Source organism: Polypterus senegalus, chromosome 9 (genome assembly GCF_016835505.1).
Source record: "Polypterus senegalus isolate Bchr_013 chromosome 9, ASM1683550v1, whole genome shotgun sequence".
Lineage (NCBI taxonomy): Eukaryota > Metazoa > Chordata > Cladistia > Polypteriformes > Polypteridae > Polypterus > Polypterus senegalus.
The window spans coordinates 10,365,793-10,389,136 of record NC_053162.1 but is presented as its reverse complement, the minus strand read 5'-3'; the positions used below and the strand labels follow the sequence as shown (position 1 = coordinate 10,389,136).

Here is a 23,344-nt window from a genome sequence, read left to right as displayed (position 1 = left end):
CAGCTTTCTGACTTGGTCTCTGGGGTAGTTTTGTTTGGTCTTCTTTTTATTTTTAGAATTTCTAAAATGTTTTTCTTTAAAGAAAGATTCCCTTTGTTAGCAAAAGACTACGATATCTATTTGAGTGAAGACTTTAAAGATGGTTATCACTGTTGGTGCCTTACCTCTCTTGTGACTGGCCCTGAACTTTTTTCATATGAAGTTGCCATAAATCTCATTGCATTCTACAGACATCATAAACTTTTTTTGTAAGTTACAGTATTTTCTTAAGGGTGTAATAAACAAAGTAATGGCCCTCAAGAATTGAATGCATGGCAATGTTAAATACTAAGACAACATCGCTCTTCACAATAACAAATCCAAATCTAACAGCTCTTCAGACAAATAAATCTAAATGTATTCAATGGCTACATGGTTGCCAAGTGAAAGAAAATTTCCTAAAAAGACGTAACTACATACTGGAGTAGCAGACCATATTCGATGGTTCTAATTAAGAAATCACACAATAACCCCCAATTCCTAAACCTGCCTTTTCCAACACATGAGCACAGGGACTAGAACCAAGTTTGACAATATTAAATACGAGGCGGAAATCAGCTTTAGAAAGGGCAGCAGACCACTACGAGTTACATCTGCTCATAACAGGGGAGCCTAGATTAGCAGCTTAATGTGGTGTTCATATCTCAGGGTAACAATCTGAAGTACTTCAAGAAATCCCATGCAAGGATAGGGAAGATCATGTGAATTTCAGGAAGATGTCATCCTGGCCAGGATTCAAATTCAGGTGTCTGAGATTATGGGGCCACATTATAACGGCTGTGCTACTGTGAGCGAGGTATGGTGTCCGACATAAATGACATTGTTCAGGTCACTGACACTAAAGGATGGATCATCACCCTTTTAAGATCTCAGAGCTGCAGGTAAACTCAGCAAAGTGCTGAACTGGGCACTCAAAATCCTTTTATTATTTTCTTATCGAGCAAGAAAAGAACATGTTAGAATAGATAGATAGACTTTTTTATTTTTGAAAACAAACTATTTACAAAAACATCAATCAACTATACAACTTACACATTATATTATTATCAATACATTTTCATGTTAAATATTTTTGGAAACACAATTGAACCCAAACTCCCCTAAAAACAAACCACAGTTCTTCATTAATACAGTCACATAATATACTATTCACACAGCATATGGTTTTAAACTTGTCAAGATTCTTTGTGTATTTGTAAAAATTAAAATCTATCAAAATATGACTAATGCAAAGTATTTTAAAAACTACAATTAGATTTTGCAAACCACTCCCTACAATTTTATATTTTCTGGTTTTCCAAATAGTTAATTTACTTTGCCCCATAATAAAGTTTTCCAAATTTATGTTGTCTATGTTTCTTTTTGTTATTTAAAATTTTTTATTATAGCTAGATAGATAGGAAGGAAAGGCACTATAAAATAGATAGATAGATATGAAAGGCACTATATAATAGATAGATAGAGAAAGATAGATAGGAAAGGCACTATATAACAGATAGATAGGAAGGAAAGGCACTATATAATAGATAGACAGATAGACAGATAGATAGATAGGAAAGACACTATATTATAGATAGATAGATAGATAGATAGATAGATAGATAGATAGATAGATAGATAGATAGATAGGAAAGGCACTATAAAATAGATAGACAGATAGACAGATAGATAGATAGGAAAGACACTATATTATAGATAGATAGGAAGAAAAGGCACTATATAATAGATAGACAGAGAGATAGAGATAGGAAAGGCACTATAAAATAGATAGACAGATAGGAAAGGCACTATATTATAGATAGATAGATAGATATTGTTAGACAAAAAGTACAAAACTGCTTCTTTTAGTTAAGCTTTGTTCAGATAAATATATTACAGAAAAATTGATACTGTATGTTTGTAATAAGGAAATCATTTTATTTTCTTTAATGCCATATTTATTATGGACAAATGTTTTCTGTACATACTTTGTTTTGTATTTTAATGGAAATGTTATTTATTTTATCATTTTAAGGTTACTGAACAACCTGCCTGCAGAATTTCATTTTGTTAATAAAAATGAACATGTAACACTTGTAGTCTGCACTTTAATTATATTAAACATAAATAAAAAATGAACACTTTAATATAGAACATACAACTTCTCCATATCTAGTTTTGCAGAGGCATAGTGAAAACATTCTTAAAGAGAAAAAAAAAATTGAAAACTGAATCATTATTGGAATCGTCTGATCCATCGACATGATATCAGTGATTGGTTTTGGCCTAACAATCCTGATCAGAGCATCGTTCCCTTGACCAGTGCAGGCACTATGTAGCAGTGTAGATTACAGGTGAGGCTTTGACTTGGTGTTTAAAAGGGACTTTTCTTGAGCATGCATATGACATTTTATCAAGACTTTTAATAAACAAGAATTTATGATAGTTTGATGCTGATGCATCTTTCAGGATTATTAATAAACATATACCCCAGATGGCAGTTGGTGTATAAAAGATGCCAATGTCATCCAAAATCAATAACGAATTAAAAAGCCATCCTTAAAGAAACATATTGAGCCCATTTATAATTTACCAATCAGCTGCATTATTCCCAAATTTTGAAATTCCTTCTTTGATGAACCTACAAAAACACAAAAGAAAGTAAAACACTTACCTGGACAGGCCCAATACTTTTGTTTCTTCCTCCTGGCATGCCATCTTCCCTGATTGCTGTAATAAAAAAAAAAAAAATGAATTATAATTAAGAAGGTACTGTAAATATTGGATTAAAAAGACGTGCACTACTAAAACACCACCTCAGGAGATCCTGAAGAAGACTTCAGCAGCTCGATCAAATATAGATCTAATACCAGACTTTAAACTAATCCAAAGTAACATCAGGAATAAGAATGGGGATATTATTTATTCCAGCTTAGCCATCATCAAAAGTCACTGGAACTCTCCATTCTTACTACAAACATGTCACCAAGAGAAAGAAAGCAAAGAACATTGGCCAGTTCAGTTACTCTTGGAAACCAATCAAAAAATCAATCAATCAATCAATCAATCAATCAATCAATCAATCAATCAATCAATCACCTTGGAGTTTGTAGGAAGGGGAAGACATCACACCTGGGAAGCATATGAGTAGAAGGTGAATGACCGGACAGTTAATGCTTGAGGCCATACTGGTCCTCAGGCACATTCAGATGGCCAAAAGATAAAGTCCTATCTAAAGCACGTTGAGGATTCTCATTCTTGATTTTTCTAAAATAGCATCAGCAGGACAGTCACCTCAGGAGCTAAAGGAGCCACAGATTAATAGATTTATCCATATCTACATACTGTAGTTTACAGCATTAAACAAATTACATTTAGAAAACAATACCAGGAATGCATTTTAAGAATATATATGCCATTTTATTTTTAGGTTTCCATACATTTTTGGAACCCATTTTTTACTTCACATTTAATGGCCACATAACAGGGAATTTGACTCCAGCTTTTTTTGATGACTCTGCATGACAGACATACACTTTATAACATTAGAACAATCTGGACGAGAACAGGCCATTCAGTTCAACAAAGCTTGCCGGTCCTGTCCTCTTCCAAAAGACCATCGAGTTTTCAAAGTTGAGTTTTGAAGGTCCCTAAAGTCCTGCTGTCTACCACACTATTTTGTAACGTATTCCAAGTGTCTATGGTTGGCTGTGTGAAGAAAAACTTTGTAATGTTAATAAGTTTCCAACCGTGTCCCCATGCTCTTGAAAAACTTACAGTCTTGATCCACTGCACTAATTCCCTTCATAATTCTGAACACTTCAGTCAGGTCTCCTCTTCAACTTCATTAAAGGCTCAGCTCTTTTCATCTTTCCTCATAACTCATCCCCTGTAGCCCTGGAATCAGCCTGGTCGCTCTTCTCTGGACCTTTTCTAGTGCTGTTATGTCCTTTTTGTAACCTGAAATCCAAAACATCACCCAGTACTCCGGATGATGCCTCACCAGTGTGTTATAAAGACTTGAGCAGAACCTCCTGTGACTTGTACTCCACACATCAGGGCGCTATATAACCTGACATTCTGTTAGTCTTCTTAATGGCTTCTGCACACTGTCTGGCCGTTGATAGTGCCAAGTCCACTACGACTCCTCAATCCTTCTCATAAGGTGTGCTTTCGATTTTCAGACTACCCATTGTGTATTCAAATTGCGCATTTTTATGTTGTGTGGTACTTAACATTTACTGACATTAATTTTCTTTCCCCATAGCCCCCCGTAATCACCCTAGTCGCTCTTCTCTGGACTTTCTCTTGTGCTGTCATGTCCTTTTTGTAGCCTGGAGACCCAAACGTCACCCAGTACTCCAGATGAGGCCTCACCAGTGTGTTATAAAGACTTGAGCAGAACCTCCTGTGACTTGTACTCCATACATCAATGCGCTATATAACCTGACAGTCTGTTAGCCTTCTTAATGGCTTCTGAACACTATCTGAATGTTGATAGTGTCAAGTCCACTACGACTCCTGGGTCCTTTTCATGAGGTGGACTTTCAATTGATTGACACAGTACACACTTGAGATAAACACAAGACACAGAGTGTAGACAAATGCACACAAAGTGCACGGCAGTGCAGGAAATGCTCAAATATATAGGGTGGTCCAGATCTAATTGTGCAATTTTCATTACGCTATAACTTTATTACATAGAAAATCACCCGAAAAATCCCGAACCATCGAGAAATGTGCGAACTGACGACATGAAGAATCATCTTCACGTCAAACTGAAATCGTCCCCACATAAATCAAAGTCATCCAGATGATCTGGATCTGCATAATAGATCTGGACCACCCTGTATATACACATTAACTCTACATAGGAATATTGCGAGATATCGTGTGGGGGTCACACTGAGCAAGAACAGCCAAATGAACCATTTGTGAGCGTGATGGCCTATTGAAAGGAACTGTTTTTACATCTGTTTATCTTGGCGTCTGGCAAATGGGAGGAGTTCAAAAAGGGCGTGGCCTGGACGTGAGGCTCCGGTGATGATTTTTCCTGCATGCTACAGGCTTGGGTCCATTTAAGACCAGGGGTCCTCAAACCCAGTCCTGGAGGGCTGCAGGTTTTTGTTCTAACCTGGTTGTTTAATCAGAAAGCAATTCTTGCCAATAATTTAATGTCATGGCTTGTTAGTTGCTTTAGCTCTGCTATGTCAGCTCATTCTCATATCCTCGATTTTCTTCCCATTTTGAAGGATATCATCCAAATGATCTGAAGGCTAAAATGGAGGAGTAATTCTCAGTCCTTCACTTTCCTTCCTTCCAAGTATTTAATTAAACCCAATAGTGCATGATAAATACACACAGAGGTGTAAATGGAAACAAGCTAAATGGAGAAATGCTGCTCTCTTTTGTTATTTGCATGTTATTGCTAATTAGGAGCCATTAAAAGCTGAGAATACTGCTGTTTGAGACTAAAATAAGCAATAAGGGTTCAAAATCTTAACAAGTGAGACCATTAAAGTGAAGCAGAAGTGTTACTTGAGTGAGCAATAAGGGCTTCTTATTAAGCAATTGGGTGGGAGCAAAAATTACAGCCACTGCGGCCCTCCAGGACCCTGATTGAGGACCCCTGGTTTAAGAGATAAACAGGCGCCAACCACACAAGGGGTGCAAATTCCCCACTTGACAAACACATGGACACCAAGTCATCGTACCATCTCCACTCTGACATTGTGTTCAGCAATACAGGGGCACCGCAGGGGACTGGACTTTCTCCGGTCCTGTTCAATCTATATACATCAGACTTCCAATATGACTCGGAGTCCTGCCACGTGCAAAAGTTTGCTGATGACACTGCTATGGTGGGCTGCATCAGGTGTGGGCAGGAGGAGGAGTACAGAAAGTTAATCAAGGACTTTGTTAAATGGAGCGACTCAAACCACTTACACCTTAACACCAGCAAGACCAAGGAGCTGGTGGTGGATTTTAGGAGGCCCAGGCCCCTCATGGACCCCGTGATCATCAGAGGTGATTGTGTAGAGGGTGCAGACCTTTAAATACCTGGGAGTGCAGCTGGATGACAAATTGGACTGGACTGCCAATACTGATGCTCTATGTAAGAAAGGTCAGAGCAGACTATACTTTCTGAGAAGGTTGGCATCCTTCAACATCTGCAGTAAGATGCTGCAGATGTTCTACCAGACGGTTGTGGCGAGTGCCCTCTTCTACACGGTGGTGTGCTGGGGAGGCAGCATAAAGAAGAAAGATGCCTCACGCCTGGACAAACTTGTTAAGAAGGCAGGCTGTATTGCAGGAGTAAAGTTGGACAGTTTAACATCTGTGGCAGAGCGACGGGCATTAAGCAAACTCCTGTCAATCATGAACAATCCACTGCATCCACTTAACAGGATCATCTCCAGGCAGAGGAGTAGCTTCAGTGACAGACTTTTGTCACTGTCCTGCTCCACTGACAGACTGAGGAGATCGTTCCTCCCCCACACTATGCGACTCTTCAATTCCACCCGGGAGTAAATGCTAACATTAATTTTATATTAATTTTTTTCATTTTTATTACTATTTAATTTAATATTGTTTCTTTGTATCAGTATACTGCTGCTGGATTATGTGAATTTCCCCTTGGGATTAATAAAGTATCTATCTATCTGTTATATAGTGCCTTTCATATCTATCTATCTATCTATCTATCATATACTGCCTTTCATATCTATCTATCTATCTATCATATACTGCCTTTCATATCTATCTATCACTGAACCCAACGTGTGTCATGCTGACGGGAGACGAAGGAGCCGAGTGTGAAGAGTTTGAGATTCACGCAAACATCCGGGTTCATTGCGTCACATACACTTATATAACATGATCAGCTGCGAGGAATATAAATAAGCAACCAATCCTTTTAACAGTCTTATTTTATTCAGACGCTTCCAAGTTTTAGATAAAATGCTTTTTTTTTTTTTTAATTTATAAATCACATATTGTATAAATTAACGTATTTTAAACATTTTGTACAAGAAGTGAAGTTCTTGGATTGACTCCCCTTACAGTAAGGACAATGACAAATGTCACAGGAGAAACAAAGCCATTAGCTTATATGGTCATAACTGTCACATGTGGAGTACAGTGGAAAAAAATCTTACTTGCATGTACCAATAAACATATAAACATTTCACCACTCTCCATTTTAAATTAGATTTGATAAATTTTATTAATCCTAAAGAGAAAGTTTGATGCATATAGCAGCAGGACAAATAATAAAGCCAATTGATCAATCAATAAATAAATAGATACATGTATATTGTGCAGAAATTTTAAAATGAACTTAAAGAGAACATCAGGAAGGAAACATTGAATTGCCTTATAGTAGCACCTCATTTTGCTACTATTATTTTTCCGCAACAGCTTCCAGGGTGACCAAGTGTTCCTGTTAGTATAAAATAAAATTAATTATGCATGGAATAAGCCTTTAATCTTTTTTTTTTTTTATTATTTTTAAAACAGATCCTCTTCACCGCTCTAAATTTTGAATTCTCCCTGCAAAATCCAGCTGCGCAATCAAATCTGACCACAAGATGGCAATCTACTGCTGCAAATTACAACGACAAAGGCCACAAAACCCCCCATTAAATCTTCAGAAGCAAACAGTGATTGAATATTCTTGTTCTAAAAAATGCTTATTATATTGATTATTCCAAAATCAGCTAGGTAGATATGATAAACAACATATGACTGTATGTGGAATTAAGGAAATGACAATCTGTACAATAAAGGGCTGCAAAATTGCTCAGTCGTTCATGCTGGTGCCACAGTATGTGTGCAGTCCATACATTTCTGTTGGGTTTTGCGTCACTATTTTTTTTTCACCAGATGTTCTTATTTTTTCCTGCTATGACATAACAACATGTTGGAGTTTCTTTAGTGACTCAAAATTATCCCGGCCTACTCCAGTTTGGGTCAGTGTGTGAGTGGGGCCTGCAATGCACTGACAGATCTTCCAAGGTTGGTTGCTGCCTTGTGATCAGTTCTGTAAGGACAGGAGGAGGCCTTCTGAAAAACTACGTATGTTACGTTAGTTTGAGCACATCAACTACATAAAGCATTGCCTCAAAAATATAAAACATTTCAGAGGTTTTGGCAAATGACAACTGATGAGCTACAGTCACTGCAGAAAGATGGTCAGTTGCTTGATTACTGAGAAAAAGTCCAGCAGCAAATTACTGCCAAAAAACCAAATTTGGTTTCCAGCCGTTTCCAATAAACGATCCACTATTTTATATAGTGCCTACCCAAAAGCAACATTACACCCTTCCATCTCCCCAACCCTCTTAATCCTGAACTGGGCCATGAAGAAGCTGGAGCCTAACCCAGCAAGCATCGTGTACAAGGCAGGCAGGAACAATCCCTGGATGGGATGTGCCAGTCCATCACATGGTGGACAATGTCCCCCGAAATGCAGACAATTTATCCACCACAATACTTTGGAAATAAACAGGATTATCCGGGAGCTCATTTAGGTCAGGGGGTCCTGGAGGATTTTATGCCAATCCAATTTCTTAACTTACTTACTGATCAAGCAACCTTACCATTCTTCATCATTTTACTGGTCTCACTTGTTAAGCTTTCTTAGACATAATTGCTTATTTTAGTCTTCAACAGCTGCATTATCTGTTTTTAATGGCTCCGCGTCAGCAATAAGATGCACGTGACAATGGAACCAAAAGTTCTCCAATTTGATTGTTTCCATTTACGCATAAAATATTTGGAAAGGAAACTGCAGGGAAAAAAGTGAAGGACTGAGAAATAGTTATCTGCATTAGGCTAACAATATAAGAATAAGCTGACATGGTAGTGTTACACCACCACCAAGACATGACGTTAAATGAGAGCCGTTATTGGCAAGGACTGACACCTAATTGAGTTGGAACCAAAACTTGCAGCCACTGTGGCCCTCACCTCTGATTTAGGTCTCTAGAACGAAGGGTAATTACAATCAATCGTTACTTTACATAGCGCACTCCACATCACAAATCCATCAAAAAACATTCAATCAAGCTTTACTGCATACAGAATTCAAAATCCACTAAACAAAGACATCACAAGAATTACCCTTTTATTTGTAACTAGCAAAATACCGGCGCTTCGCAGCGGAGAAGTAGTGTGTTAAAGAAGTTATGAAAAAGAAAAGGAAACATTTTAAAAACAACGTAACCTGATTGTCAATGTAATTGTTTTGTGACTGTTATGAGTGTTGCTGTCATCAAGGATTTGATTATCATTATTTCTTTTAATGAGGTTCGTATCTGGAGGATGTGTTGTGTTCAAGTTATATTCCGTGTTTGTCAACCGTTGTAAAGATAACAGGTTTCATTCATCGAAGTGTTCACTACCCAAATCAGTACTCGTGAATCTAAGATGTTTAACAGGCATTCCCGGTATTAACTTGTGGATTTGCCTGCGAATATTTAGCAGCAGCGTGTCTATGAACTTAATTTAAACTTAAGGTTTACACCATGCTTTGTTTCCACAGTAGCTGCACTTATCAATATGCTTGTATGCGTCACTCGCTTCATATTCTTTTGCTGCCTTCTCAATTGTGTAATGCGTTTTTTGTTCAGCACTCTGGAGCTCTTACTTGTTGTCTGCGTACTGCGTTCACAGTCAGTTCACGTGAGCCGCTCGGAGTGCTTGTGCTCTCAGCTGTGCTTGTGCTATGTCGTGCGATCTTGCGATGTCCACAGCTTTATTTAATGTTAGCTAAGACCCGGCACTTAAAAGTTTCTCTCGCACTTTCGCCGAGTTTGTGCCAAACACCAGTCTATCCCTGACCATCTCATCTTCATTTGCATAAGCACAGTCCTTCACCTGCGAATATTTAGCAGCAGTGTGTTTATTGGATTGCTGCCGATGGACGGCCTTATATGGGCAGGCACTCAATTACGTAGGAGGCGTGACGATGAGGGACGCAACTCCGCCTCACACGGCGACCGAGCTACAGGCTATGGCCGTATATATGTACGTAAGTAGGTTCCAGTTATGACCGTTACGCGTAGAATTTCGAAATGAAACCTGCTTAACTTTTGTAAGTAAGCTGTAAGGAATGAGCCTGTCAAATATCAGCCTTCTACCTACACGGGAAGTTGGAGAATTAGTGATGAGTGAGTGAGTGAGTGAGTGAGTGAGGGCTTTGCCTTTTATTAGTATAGATAGCTCCTTTCATAGTAAGCAGCATCAAAGAGCTCCCTACTACTACACTCAAGTCAACTGTATCATTTGTAATTTTCACTCACACAAAGCACCGTACAGAATGAACAAGAAGAAGTATTAGTTTTATAGGACGCTATCAATAAAGAAATCAAGTGAGCAATATTACAAGTGATCGTTACTCTGTGTAGTGCCTTTCATTGTAGGCACCGTTACACAAAGCACAGCACAGAGAATGCAACGCCGCATACGTCGACTAAAAAGGAGGGCCAGGGGTTAAGTAATATTAGAATTGTTTCATAGAAGAGCTTTTTATGTTCATCCTTATCAAAATCCTATACAGATACTAACAATAATGTTACACTCGTACGCTGAGCCTTTCATGAGCAGCACTATAAAGAGTTATTGTGCAAAGGATTACGTTTCCTGTTCTTTTATTTTAAGCCTTTTCCTGTGGATCACATCATGAACAATACGATATCATAACACATCTCATCATATTATACAATAACACACCATACCGGAACATTCTCACGACTTAATCCACTTTGGTCACTGGGGTTGGAGGATATCCCCACAACACTGGGCACAAGACAGGGCGCAGCTGCAGTCCATTAAAGGGTGGAGTGGTGGCTGTGAGGCTAAGGATCTGCGCTGGTATCCCAAAGGTTGCCGGTTCGAATCCCCGTCAGAGATCCTACTCTGCTGGGCCCTTGACCTGTAATTGCTCCAGGGGTGCTGTACAATGGCTGACCCTGTGCTCTGACCCCCAAGGGTTATGCGGAAACTAACAAATTCCTAATACAAGAAATTGCGTAAGGCGAAATAAAGAACAAAAAAAACCAACATCAGCACTCACAGAGACCAAATGTAGACTCGCCACTTAACCTAACCTGCACATCTAAGAGAAGAATAATAATAGTTCTTTCTATGTATATATCGATTTTTCTCACTACTCAAAGCACTTCAACCACCACTTTTACGTAGCATCCACCTGGAAGATGTGACGGCAGCCATTTGTGTGCCAGTATGCTTACCACACATTAGCTGTTAGGTGATGAAGTGGTGAGAGATAGTTAGGGGATGAATTAGAGGGCCAGATTGACTCCAGGGGTCCCCAACTCTAGTCCTGGAGGACCCCAGGTTTTCATTCTAACCCTTTTCTTAATTAGTGACCCTTTTTTTTTTGCTCAGGTCCCCAAAACATTTTACCAGTGCTCTTAGAAAAGAGAAAATTAACAATTTAGGAAATGTCTGCTTATTGCACAACGAGAGCAGCAACAAAGCCATGAAGTAAAGAACGAGTTTAATTAACAACGAGAATCACCGCCTAATTAAGCAACTGGTTGGAGTTTGAGGCTCTGACTGTTGGCTCACTCACTTCACATCTCATTTCTCTTTGGGTGCCATTTAAGGAAAGAAGTGAAGCCATTCGGAGGAACAATGAAGAAATTCAGGGGGACAAATCTTAAAAAAAACAAGTCAATTAAAATGAATTCAAAAGAAGTTAATAAGCAGCAAAAACAGGTCACAAATTAAGATAACATATATATTAAAATATTTTCAAAAAAACACGATTATATTAAATTAAAACGTGTACTAGAAAGTAAAAGATAAGTCTCTCATACATCACTCGTAAAATATAAGCGTGGCCGCTTTTGCTAAGATTTTACTGATTGATGAAAAGTGGCCAACGCTTTTACGTATGAGACTCTTATTTTTTACTCTTTAGTACACGTTTTAACTTAATATAAACGTGGTTTTTAAAAAGTATTTATATATATATATATATATATATATATATATATATTATTTTCAACTTTTTAGTCTTGGGTTTGCTTTAGTATAATTTTGCAATCAATATTTTAAAACTTCCTTTAATATTTCTATCTGTTACTAGCGCCATCTAGTGTATTGGTGAAATCTTGAACTATTCTTCATATGAAAATATAATTTCTTAATTAACATGACTTAATTGACCAATTAGTGATTCATGTATTGTCATCGGAAGTGAGTAAGTGCGCAAAATTTCAAGTCATTTGGACAATAGGAAGTGGGTTAAATATCGATTACAAGATTTGTACCTGACAACAAACAGTTAAGTTAAAAGAAGAGTGGTAAGAATAATAAAAAGGGTTAGAATGAAAACCTGCAGCCTCTGGGGCCCTCCAGGACCGGAGTTGGGGACCCCTGGACTAAGCCATGGTTGGCCAGGACATCAGGATACACTGTAGATAGATAGATAGATAGATAGATAGATAGATAGATAGATAGATAGATAGATAGATAGATAGATAGATAGATAGATAGATAGATAGATATTTTATTAATCCCACTACATGGTCTTCATTACATGTGACATCAGAGCGACAGGCCGGAAGTCATTCAGATCACTAGGACTTGATACCTTTGGGACTGGGGTGATACAAGAGGTTTTCCAAAGCCTCGGGACTCTCCCCTGTTCCAGGCTCAGGTTGAAGATGAGCTGTAGAGGACTCCCCAGCTCCAGCGCACAGGCCTTCAGCAGTCGTGGTGATACTCCATCTGGACCCGCTGCTTTGCTGGCATGAAGTCTCCTCAGCTCTCTGCTTACCTGGGCTGCTGTAATTGTGGGTGGGGGGAAACTCTCTCCTATGCTGGTATCAGCAGAAGGATGGTGGAGGGTGCAGTACTCCGAGGTGAGAGTGGGTTAGGGTGGTCAAACCTGTTAAAGAAGTTGTTCATCTGGTTTGCTCTCTCGATGGTGGCACCCCGCTACGAGCTGCAGCCAGTGATGATCTTCATCCCGTCCCACACTTCCTTCATGCTGCTATTCTGCAACTTCTGCTCCAGCTTTCTCCTGTACTGCTCTTTCGCCGCCCTGAGCTGGACTCGGAGTTCCTTCTGCACACGCTTGAGCTCATACTGATCACCGTCTTTAAAAGCCCTTTTCTTCTGGTTCAAAAGACCCTTGATGTCACTTGTAACCCATGGCTTGTTGTTAGCATAGCTGCGTACTGTTCTTACTGGAACTACAATGTCCATACAGAAGTTGATGTAGTCAGTAGTGCAGTCAACAACCTCCTCAATGTTCTCACGATATGGTCCCTGCAGGATATCCCAGTCCCTCAGAGCCTACTCTACTCAGGAAGCCCAGGGATCTTTTATGACCAGAGAGTGTTAGGACCTCAGTTTTACATCTCATCCAAAGGACGACGCTGTTTTTACAGCACAGTGTCCTCGTCACTGCACTGGGATCCATATTTAGACCACAGGGTAAGCGTTCCCTGCTGGCCTCACCAACACCTCTTCCAGCAGCAATCCAAGCTTTTCCTAGATGGTCTCCCATCCAAGTACTGGCCGGGCCTGAACACACTAAGCATCAGGTGGATGACCTCTTCTGAAGTGTGCAGATTACAGATGTGGACAAATTTATCGGTCCCATTACGTCTCAAGTGCTGTTTGCCTCCTAAAAAGTGATGAAATGAAAAGCAACTGTCCCCTGTGTACCTGCATCAACTAAAGCAAAGTAAGTGCGACAAGTATTGCTTATTTTACAAAGATCTTCCAAAAACGGGACAGGACACTTGTGTTAGGACTCCAACAAAAGATTCAATGTAATTGGATTCGATTTTTTTTTTTAATCTCCCATTATGAAATCAGTCATTCAGCCGAATGAAATGAAGAAAAGTCATCACTCTGCTGTTTGTTGTCATTGTGTGTCCCACACTGGACATGGACCAGACAAAGCAAAGGAGAGGAGATCAGGAAGAAAATTCTAGACAAGCATGTTAAAGACAAAGGCGAGAAGACCATCTCCAATCAGCTTGATGCTCCTGTGACAACAGTTGCAAATGTTATGAGGACGTTTAACATCCACGGGACTGTAGACGACCTCTCTGGAGGCGGCCGCAAAAGGAAAATGGACCCCAGAACGGGCAGAAGGATAGTGAGAATGGTAGACAAAAAGCCAAGAACAACTTCCAAAGATTTACAAGCTGAACTCCAGGATCAAGATCCACCAGTGTCTGATTGCACTCTCTTGTCACTTTTTCCATGAAGGTGGGCTCAACGGAATAAGACGCACATGAAAAAAGCAAGACTGGAATTTGCTCAAATGCATATTGACAAGCCTCAATGCTTCTGGGAGAACGGCCTTTGGACAAATGAGGCAACACCTGGAGCTTTTTGTCAAGTTACATGACCTTTATGTCCATAGACAAAACAACAAAACTACCCAAGATCCAAAGAAAACCACTTCATCTATTAAACATGTTGCTGTGGGGTGTTATGGCTGCCACAGGTCCTGGCCCACTTCTCTCCATTGATGATGGAACTGCCAACAGCAGCGGCACAATTAATTCTGAAGTGTACAGAAACATCTGATCTGCTCAAGTTCAGCAAGTGCCTCCAAACTCAATGGACGGTGCTTCATCCTCCAACAAGATAATGAGCCAAACAGACTGCTGAGGTCACACAAACTTAAAAAGTGGAAAATTCTTGAATGGCCACAACAGTCACCTGATTTAAATCCAACTGAGCAGGCCTTCCATATGCTGAAGAGAAAATTTAAGTGGACAAGCCCTGAAACAAGAAGCATCACCAGAGAAGACCCTCAGCACCCGGTGATGTCTATGAATCACAGACTTCAAGCAGTCACTGCATGTAACGGACATGTGACAAAGTGCTAAATAGGACAACGGCTTTAACAGACCTGCCATTGCTGTGTCACAAACATTATGGTGCCCTGAAATGGGAGGACCTTTTAAAATAAAGTGTGGTGTCCGCAGATCCCCTCAATGGTCACTTTAATCGCAATATCTGAATTGTTTGGTTTGTCATTTTGAACTGTGGAGCAGAGAGGGAAATCATGGAAAAATGTGTCCTTGTCCCAAACAATATGGAGGCCACCGTATAAAAGAAACATCGGAGCAGAGGCCCACCAGATCAACAAGCTACTCAAAAAGGCAGGTTCAGTTAAAGGTTGGTTCCACTTTTATAATTTCCTGACGGATGCCGTAAAGTATTTTTTTTTTTGCGACAGCAGTCATTAAAGTATACATCATAGGAAAAAAAATGTGATTTGAAAAGCCAGTTGTTTTCTTATCTTAAGACACATTAACATGGCTTCCACCAATAGCATTCTGAGAAAACGGCCCCGCGATTTCAGTTGGGAAAACAACAACCGCACTCACCGCATGGAGGCAAAGACAAAAGTGCAATCAATAAATCAATGAAAAAGTAAAGGAGTTATCCCCAAACGATTTAAATCTGCTCGGATAGCAGAACTGGTTATGTCAGTTCTGAGGCCACTAGGACGTACTGCAAAGCAAAAAATGAAAGGAAGGGGCGGAAGAAATAAGTTAAGACTTGGTAATTGTGTGCAATACAAAGCCACAATTGTAATTCTTCTTGAAGAGCAAAAAAGATTGTAAGATTCACATAAACGAAGAAAACTGGCTTAACTAAAATCAACATCAAAGGAACAGCAGGCCGGCACCGCTGAGTACAGTTACATTACAGAAGCCCGAGGTCTGTCTCTAATCAACAAACGTTTGTCTGCTCTCTGATAGCTCCGCAAAGATATGCGCTGCACGCAAGCAAGATTCCACAGATTGTTTCGTTAAGCCTGCAGTGCTGATTATCTCTTTCTCTATCTCATTCTCTTTGAGCGTCTTATCTCTCTTCTGGAAAGTGGAGTGAAGCAATGCCTAACTGGTTACAGTGGTAATAACCTGAAACAACAATACAAAACAGCAATAATCCATCCATTATCCAACCCGCTATATCCCAACTACCAGGTCACGGGGGCTCTGCTGGAGCCAATCCCAGCCAACACAGGGTGCCAGCCCACCACAGGACACACACACACACACACACCCCAAGCACACACTAGGGACAATTTAGGATCGCTAATACACCTAAACTGCATGTCATTGGACTGGGAGGAAACCGGAGTACCCAAAGAAAACCCACACAGACACGGGGAGAACGTGCAAACTCCACGCAGGGAGGACCCGGGTCTCCTAACTGCGAGGGAGCAGTGCTACCCACTACACCACCGTGCCACCAACAGCAGCAATAATAAAACAGTAAATTAACTCACAGTGTGCACTGACACTTAAACCCCCAACATCCATTGACAGGTTCACAGTTTGTGATATTTGCATATATGCAAATCTGAGAGTCACGGGGTAAAAAAAAAACAAAAAAAAAACACATCGATTACACTTTTCATTTACAAGAAAGCAAATCAGCTGAAGTGCCCATCTTCACTCAAACCGCTTGCCACTCTTCGAAAGCTTGCAAAGAAAGACTCGCTGAGCTCAAGTTGTACAAAAGAACTTTCTGTTCTGCAATGCTGTGCCGCCAACCAAACAGAAGAAAAGCTTTTCATCGCAGTTGACTTTTTTTTTTTTTCTTCATTTTTTAGAAACAAATGTAAAAAAGATAATCCCAGAGAGGAATTGATCCACTACGGTGGCTGGGTTAAGCCCTAAAGGACTTTTGTCCTGGAAGAGGACTGCTGCTTCCCACAGGACGTTTGTCCAGGAAGAGGACCTCGGCTTCCTAAAGGACTTTTGTCCAGGAAGAGGACTGCTGTTTCCCACAGGACTTTTGTCCAGGCAGAGGCCTGCTGCTTCCTACAGGACGTTTGTCCAGGCAGAGAACTGCTGCTATGCTATTTTGTATGATTTTTTTTTTTTTTTGGGCATATATTTGTTGGATTTTGATTCTAAAAGAAAATGTTCTTCCACGGTGGCTCCACCTGAAATGGTATTCAACATACAGTATTGTAGGAAGCAGATACCATTGTCTGTTTCACAATACTGTGGTTCTGATGAAGGAAAGAAGCTGCAATACCATCCAGAGGTTAAGCCTTCTTCTGTCAGTAAGCATTTAATCAATGAGCCAATTGTTATTTATTTTATTTTACATCTCCAGCCCATCTAACATACTGTAGCTGGTCTCACTACCGTCCTGTAGACCTTCCCTTTGTAAGGAACAAAAATGTAAAATTCTGACTCGTTAGTCTAGCGCACCTGCTGCAATTTTTCTGCACCACACCCCTCGGGTGAGTCATTTGGGTTTATTTCCACCTCAGAGGATTGGCCTTTCCACTTCTGGTATAAGACTTCTCTGGACTGAAGATGGCTGTGTGAGGGTCCCAGTGGTGTGTGCGAGCTGACAGAGGTGCTGGACATCTTCCAAGTTCAAAGCAAAGTAAGCTTATAGTACTCTCATTTCTGTGGCGGACTGCTGCATTTCCAGTCCACAGTCTTGCCTGTTTGTGTGGGATTCTACGAAAGAGCATGGACAGCACATCAGGAGACACAAGTCTTTTAGGCAGAGACATTCGTGATGCAGTTTGACCACCCTGTGTCTTTCACTTTGCACCACCTGCACTTCTGGAGAGGTCATCCACCTGAAACTAAGCACGTTCAGGCCCAGGGAAAGCACTTGGATGGGAGGCAATCTAGGAAAAGCTTGGGTTTCTGCTGGAAGAGGTGTTGGTGAGGTCAGCGGGGGGCGCTTACCCGGTGGTCTGCGTGTGGATCCCAATGTCCCCAGTGTGGTGATGTGGACAATGTGCTGTGAATATGGCGCCGTTCTTCAGATGTGTTGTCACTTCTACATGGCAAATCTTCTTAAATGAAAGTGCGTTTCAATTGTGTCAGAACTGTTTGGCTTATAATTTTTTAACTGTGGAGCAGAGGAGTGGAATCAAGAAATCAAGAAAAAGTGTGGCTAAGTGTCCCAAACTTTATGGAGACTACTCTATATGAAAAGTGGCTGTCGCTGCAGATGTTATTTTTTTTCTCCAGCCGTCTGGAGTTTTTTTGTTTTTTCTGTCCTCCCTGGCCATCGGACCTTACTTTTATTCTATGTTAATTAGTGTTCCCTAATTTTGTTTTCTTATTTGTCTTTTTTCTCTTTCTTTATCCTGTAAAGCACTCTGAGCTACTTCAGGGGTGCCCACACTTTTTCAGCTTGCAAGCTACTTTTAAAATGACCAGGTTGAAATGATCTACCTACATTAAAATTATATATATTATATATTGTGGAGGATGGCCGGCTGTTTATCCCGGCCAATACCCCCAAGCCGCCAGGTGGAGCCCTCCTTGCAGCCTGGAGGTTCCCAGAAGACCAGCAGGGCATCATGGACAATGGAGTTTTTATGCACCGCCCTGCTGGATGCCAAGGGGGACACGAGAGGGAGCTGCAGGGAGGACCGAAGAGTTCTTTGTGCCCTATGACCCGGAAGTTTGTCATAGGAAGAGCGACGGGCTTCCGGGGTGAGAAAAACATTGTTTACCCTGACCCGGAAGGAATAAGGACTTGTGGACTGTTGGATTGGGAACACTTCCAGGTCGGGAGATATAAAAGAACTGTGGGAGCTCCCAGACGGCGAGCTGAGTTGGGAGGTAGGGTGGCTAATCGTCTGGGAGTGGAGGATTGTGATTGAGTATTGTTTATTTGGTTTATTGAAGAATAGTGGAGTGGTGGTGCTTTGTGCACTTTATTATTATAATAAATCCGATTATTGGACTTTTATCTGGTGTCTGACGTGTTGTCTGAGGGTGCAAGGGTGCGAGCAAAGCACTTAATCTGTCACAATATATATATATATCCTTATATATAATTTGATACTATCTGTATGTATGGTGTTCGCGTCAATACCTCGACTCAATACAAGTTAGAACCATGCAATGGGACTCTGCCTCTGTAGTTAGAACATCACGTGGCAAACGCAGTATTGCATGATTGGCTAAGAATGTTCGAATGCCTCTGGATGGCCAAGTATAGTAAGTCGGTGTTGGTTCAAGCAGATAACAGTAAGTTCAGTTGGTTTTTAGAACGCTGGTTTGGTGGGGCGTACTTTCCAGGACTAACATCATTGACTCATGATTCAACAGCTCCGGAACTGTAAGTAATTTAGAATGTATCGCCATTTGCTTTGTACGTTGAAATCTATCTTTGGGCAGTTCGGTTTTGGCATCCGTCCTTCTGACATCTAATGACAGCTGGGTATTAACAACGGTCATTGTTTAAATTTGAGCCGATCTCAGATCTAAAGTGACCACACCAACATAATTATTACTCCGACTCTGATTAGAGTCATAAAATATGGTTTGCTTTGAAAATTTGTTTGCTGGAAAAAATCAAATGAGGTGTGCCGAAGAGCTGAGTTCACGTCTCGCAGCCTCGTTTAAACAGGAAGCTCTTCATTACATCGGCCGAAAAGGTCAATTTTAAGCACAAATCAGTGTCATGATAACAAAATCATTACAAGGACTTAAAAAAACAGTCGCTAGCATATATATATATATATATATATATATATATATATATATATTATATACACCCCAGTATACTTTATACATAAAATATTTGTTGCCGTACCTGGCATAACTGAATAACCTTTATGGCACAATAACAATTCAATACATTTATGGTCACTACAGTATTTGGATTTCATAATCTTCATGTGGGAAAAGGTTGACTCGCATAAATAAGTAAAGCCGAATAATGTAGCTCTTGGAAGGACTTCTTATGCTTAATGATCGAGTGACTCACCCTAAACGATGCGTCGGTCTGCCTTTGCTTTTGAATTCAGCCGAGTGAAAAATGACGGCTGTCCGATTAACTGCGATTTTAGTTCCCTCTCCTTTCTCTTTCTCAGATCGCTTTTCGGAAGGCAGTCAGTTTCGTAGTTTTTATGAACAGTTCGAAAGTGCCTTTCCACATTTTCCTTCTTTGGAACAGCAATGATAGATTGACAGATCAGACAAACGCACTTCGATTGTGACATTGTGAGAAAAAAAATCCTCTTCCAATTCCACATTCAGCCCATACCCTCCCCAAACAATTTATTTTTAAATCCCTTCTTTAGTCGATATAAACTGTAAGGTTAACAGGATCACAGCCGGAGTTTTGCAGTAGCTCGTTCGCTTGATCGTGTACACGGGATGAGCAGTGTGTTAGAAGAGAAGAGATCTCAGACTGGCCGCCCTTTATGTCAATCAAGTGGCAAATGTCATATGGAGGATATATGATAGACTAACATTTACAATAAAAATTTTCTGAATGCAACGCGATCTACCTGCACTACCTTTCCGATCTACCGGTTGATCGTGATCGACGTATTGGGCACCCCTGAGCTACATCATTTGTATGAAAATGTGCTATAGAAATAAATGTTGTTGTCCTTTTGTGTAATTACGCGCTATGCACATGGTCAATCAGTCTTTATTTTATGCTGTGTCAAAGCATGGTCTCGGCGCACTTCACAAAAGGACACAGTATTACATTTCAAACTAAATCCAACAGAACAGGACATGAAAGGAACAAGCACAGATCGCACGGAGGGTAATGCAGAACTATCTTATCATCTCAAGAGCATCATCATACAAAGTAGCTTGAATATGCCCGCTTTCATGATGCGTTCATTTCTGTCCCAAACCTGTTTATTCTAATACAGAGATGCTTGAGGCCTGATCAGACGCAGGGTAGGAACCTTTGATGGTCTGTGAAGAAGGCTACTCCCGATAATATGGGCTACCACTTGATGTGGTTTCCATAAATGCAGTCAAGACACAGACATACAAAAGTACCAGCGTACATAAACATCATTCCCCTGATTGCTTCACCTATAAACCTCTGAGAATTATCTAAATGCCACCCAGATGGAGGACGAAAGCTTTGTGATGGGACTAACGAGCAGCAGGGTTTCTGCCTGAGGCTTACGTATCACCAAAGTCCACATGATTATTTTTTTTTTTTGTAATCCAACAGACAAAGCTGAATAAGATGGTAACCCAGCTAGGATTCCATGTATTGATTAAAGTTGTGAGCAGATCAAGTGCACTGCTGTCAACCACCATAACACCCGTCCTTTTTACTGGGAGTATTCATTTTCATCTTGATTAACAACTTGACAGCTACATTGGAGAAACTCTGTCTTTGGGGTTCAACTTCAAGGTGAGGCTGGATTGCAAATGATTGTTATTTTTCTGATCAGCTTCATTGTTGCTGAAGAGGAGACAGACAGACGAGTTTGTCGTAGGCAGTTTGACTTCACAACCTCCTGTGTTCCCATTAATTTGTTTTGGATAATGTCAGCTCAGTGTCACATTCCACACAATCTGCTAAACATTCTCTTAAGAAATGCCTTTTCTTGCTTGCCCAGGCAATTAGTGGGGTGTTTTTTTAAATTAAATGTGTACAAAATAAATCATAATTCGTAACAATTTAAATAATTTCGCAATGGTCCGTGCTCATGTAAAACGTAAAAGTTACAATCATTGGGTCTTTTAGCAGTTTAACTAGTAAATGGTTGGCCTTCAAAAAGTTTGATACAGTGGTACCTCGGTATACGTCCTTAATTCGTTCCTGATCCTTTGACTTATACCAAACAGGATGTATACCAAATGAATTTTTTCCTAAAGAAATAAAGGGAAAATGATTAATCCGTTCCCATGAAAAAAAATCCTATTATTATTGGCATATTATACATTGATGGGGTTGTACAAATAATTTAAACACTGCTTAATACTAAAATACATAAATACAAAATCAATTAGATGAAATAAATGAAAATTTAAGCTCACTTTACGATTGTGAAAAACAAAGACGTTACTAAAAAGTAGATACCGTCGTTCTCGGCATACGGTATGCAGCAGCCAAGTCCCGGATACGCACGCCACCTTCATACTTTTCGACAATTAATTCAAATTTACGCGAAAAAATACAAAATCACGTGAAAATTCACAGTTATAGCACGTACTGACGCTTGTGGCTTTGTCTCGAGAGAGAGGTACACAAGGGTAGCGCGCGGTGTTCTGGCACGTGAGTCGTATTCCAAACAAAGGTCGCATAGAAAACGAAATTTTTCGCGTCCAAACAGGACGTATACCAAGTTGGACTTATTCCAAAGCGGACGTATACCAAGGTACCACTGTACTTACCTTTTATTCAGTAAAGTGCATTTTAAATGTATTATTGTGAGGGACGGCCGGCGGGTCAGTCCAGCCAGGACGTCCCTGAAAGAAAAGAATGAAGGAAGGCAGCCTTTTCAGGGCACTGCAAATCCCCAGGATGCTAGGTGGCAGCTCCCCTGGATGGCAATGGTTCCCCGGATTCCCTCAAAGCATCCTGGGATGTGGAGTTCATTTCCTCAGCCCTGTTGGGTGCCGCCAGGGGGAGTTCACCAAGAACATGGGGACTCCTACTGTTACGACAACCCGGAAGTACTTTGGAGTCACGAGGACGGAAGCCTGCAGAACTTCCGGGCTACTTGAGGAAGGGCGATGTGGTGTTTAACCCAGGAGGAATACTTCCGGGTCATGGACTATTTAAAGGACTGGTGAAGACCCAGCAAGGAGAGCTGGAGTTGGGTGGTAGAGTGACGGAGCTGCTGGGCGTGGAGGATTGATTATTGTTATTGATTATTATTACTGGAGAATTGTGGCGAGTGTGGTGCTTTGTGCACTGTATCTGAAGAAAGATATTAAAATTCTTCTTGCTGCTTTTTACAAGTGTGTCTTGGACGACTGGTGAGTTTCACGGGGCAACAGCGACCCCTAGCGTCCACAATTATATATTCATAAATATCTCCACAGTATTTAGAATGGAACAAACAAGCAACCTTTATTTTATATACCTCCCTATTCTAAGGCGGAGTAGTGGCTCTGAGGCTAGGGATTTGCACTGGCAATCAGAAAGGCCCTTAACCTGCAATTGCTCCATCCTGGGTATGACGTTAATCTGCATCCAGCCCTGCAGGGAAAAACCTGGGGGCTGGTGGTAGAATTGGCACGCCAGCCACCATAAACACCTCCCACTGGTTCCACTCCATCTGAACTTGTGTGGTGCTGAGGTGTCACCCATTGCATGGCTGCACTCGGGTCCTAATCTGGGTTTCTGAGTTGGTCTGTCATGTGGCGGGTGCAGCAATGCGCTGTATCAGTGTGTGCTCTTAACCTCCTCCTCCTCCAGTATATTGCCAAGTCATTTGGAAGGAAGGCTGTCTCTTCACCATTGTTTCATTTTAGTTAGCTTGCTGACTTGCTCCCCCCTCGCCACACCCCAAAGACATGGGACAAATGGCCTGGACAAATCTGATAGT

The 23,344-nt window shown here is 40.7% G+C and overlaps 1 protein-coding gene across 1 annotated transcript in view; it reads right to left on the bottom strand.

The window, feature by feature from the left end:
• LOC120535109 (nuclear receptor subfamily 6 group A member 1-like) overlaps positions 1-23,344 on the bottom strand; it is a 513,305-nt gene that overhangs the window by 31,149 nt on the left and 458,812 nt on the right. Inside the window, exon 5 of the mRNA XM_039762693.1 lies at positions 2,693-2,748. Within this exon, the coding sequence (XP_039618627.1) occupies positions 2,693-2,748 (56 nt within the window). The remainder of the gene's footprint in view (positions 1-2,692; positions 2,749-23,344) is intronic.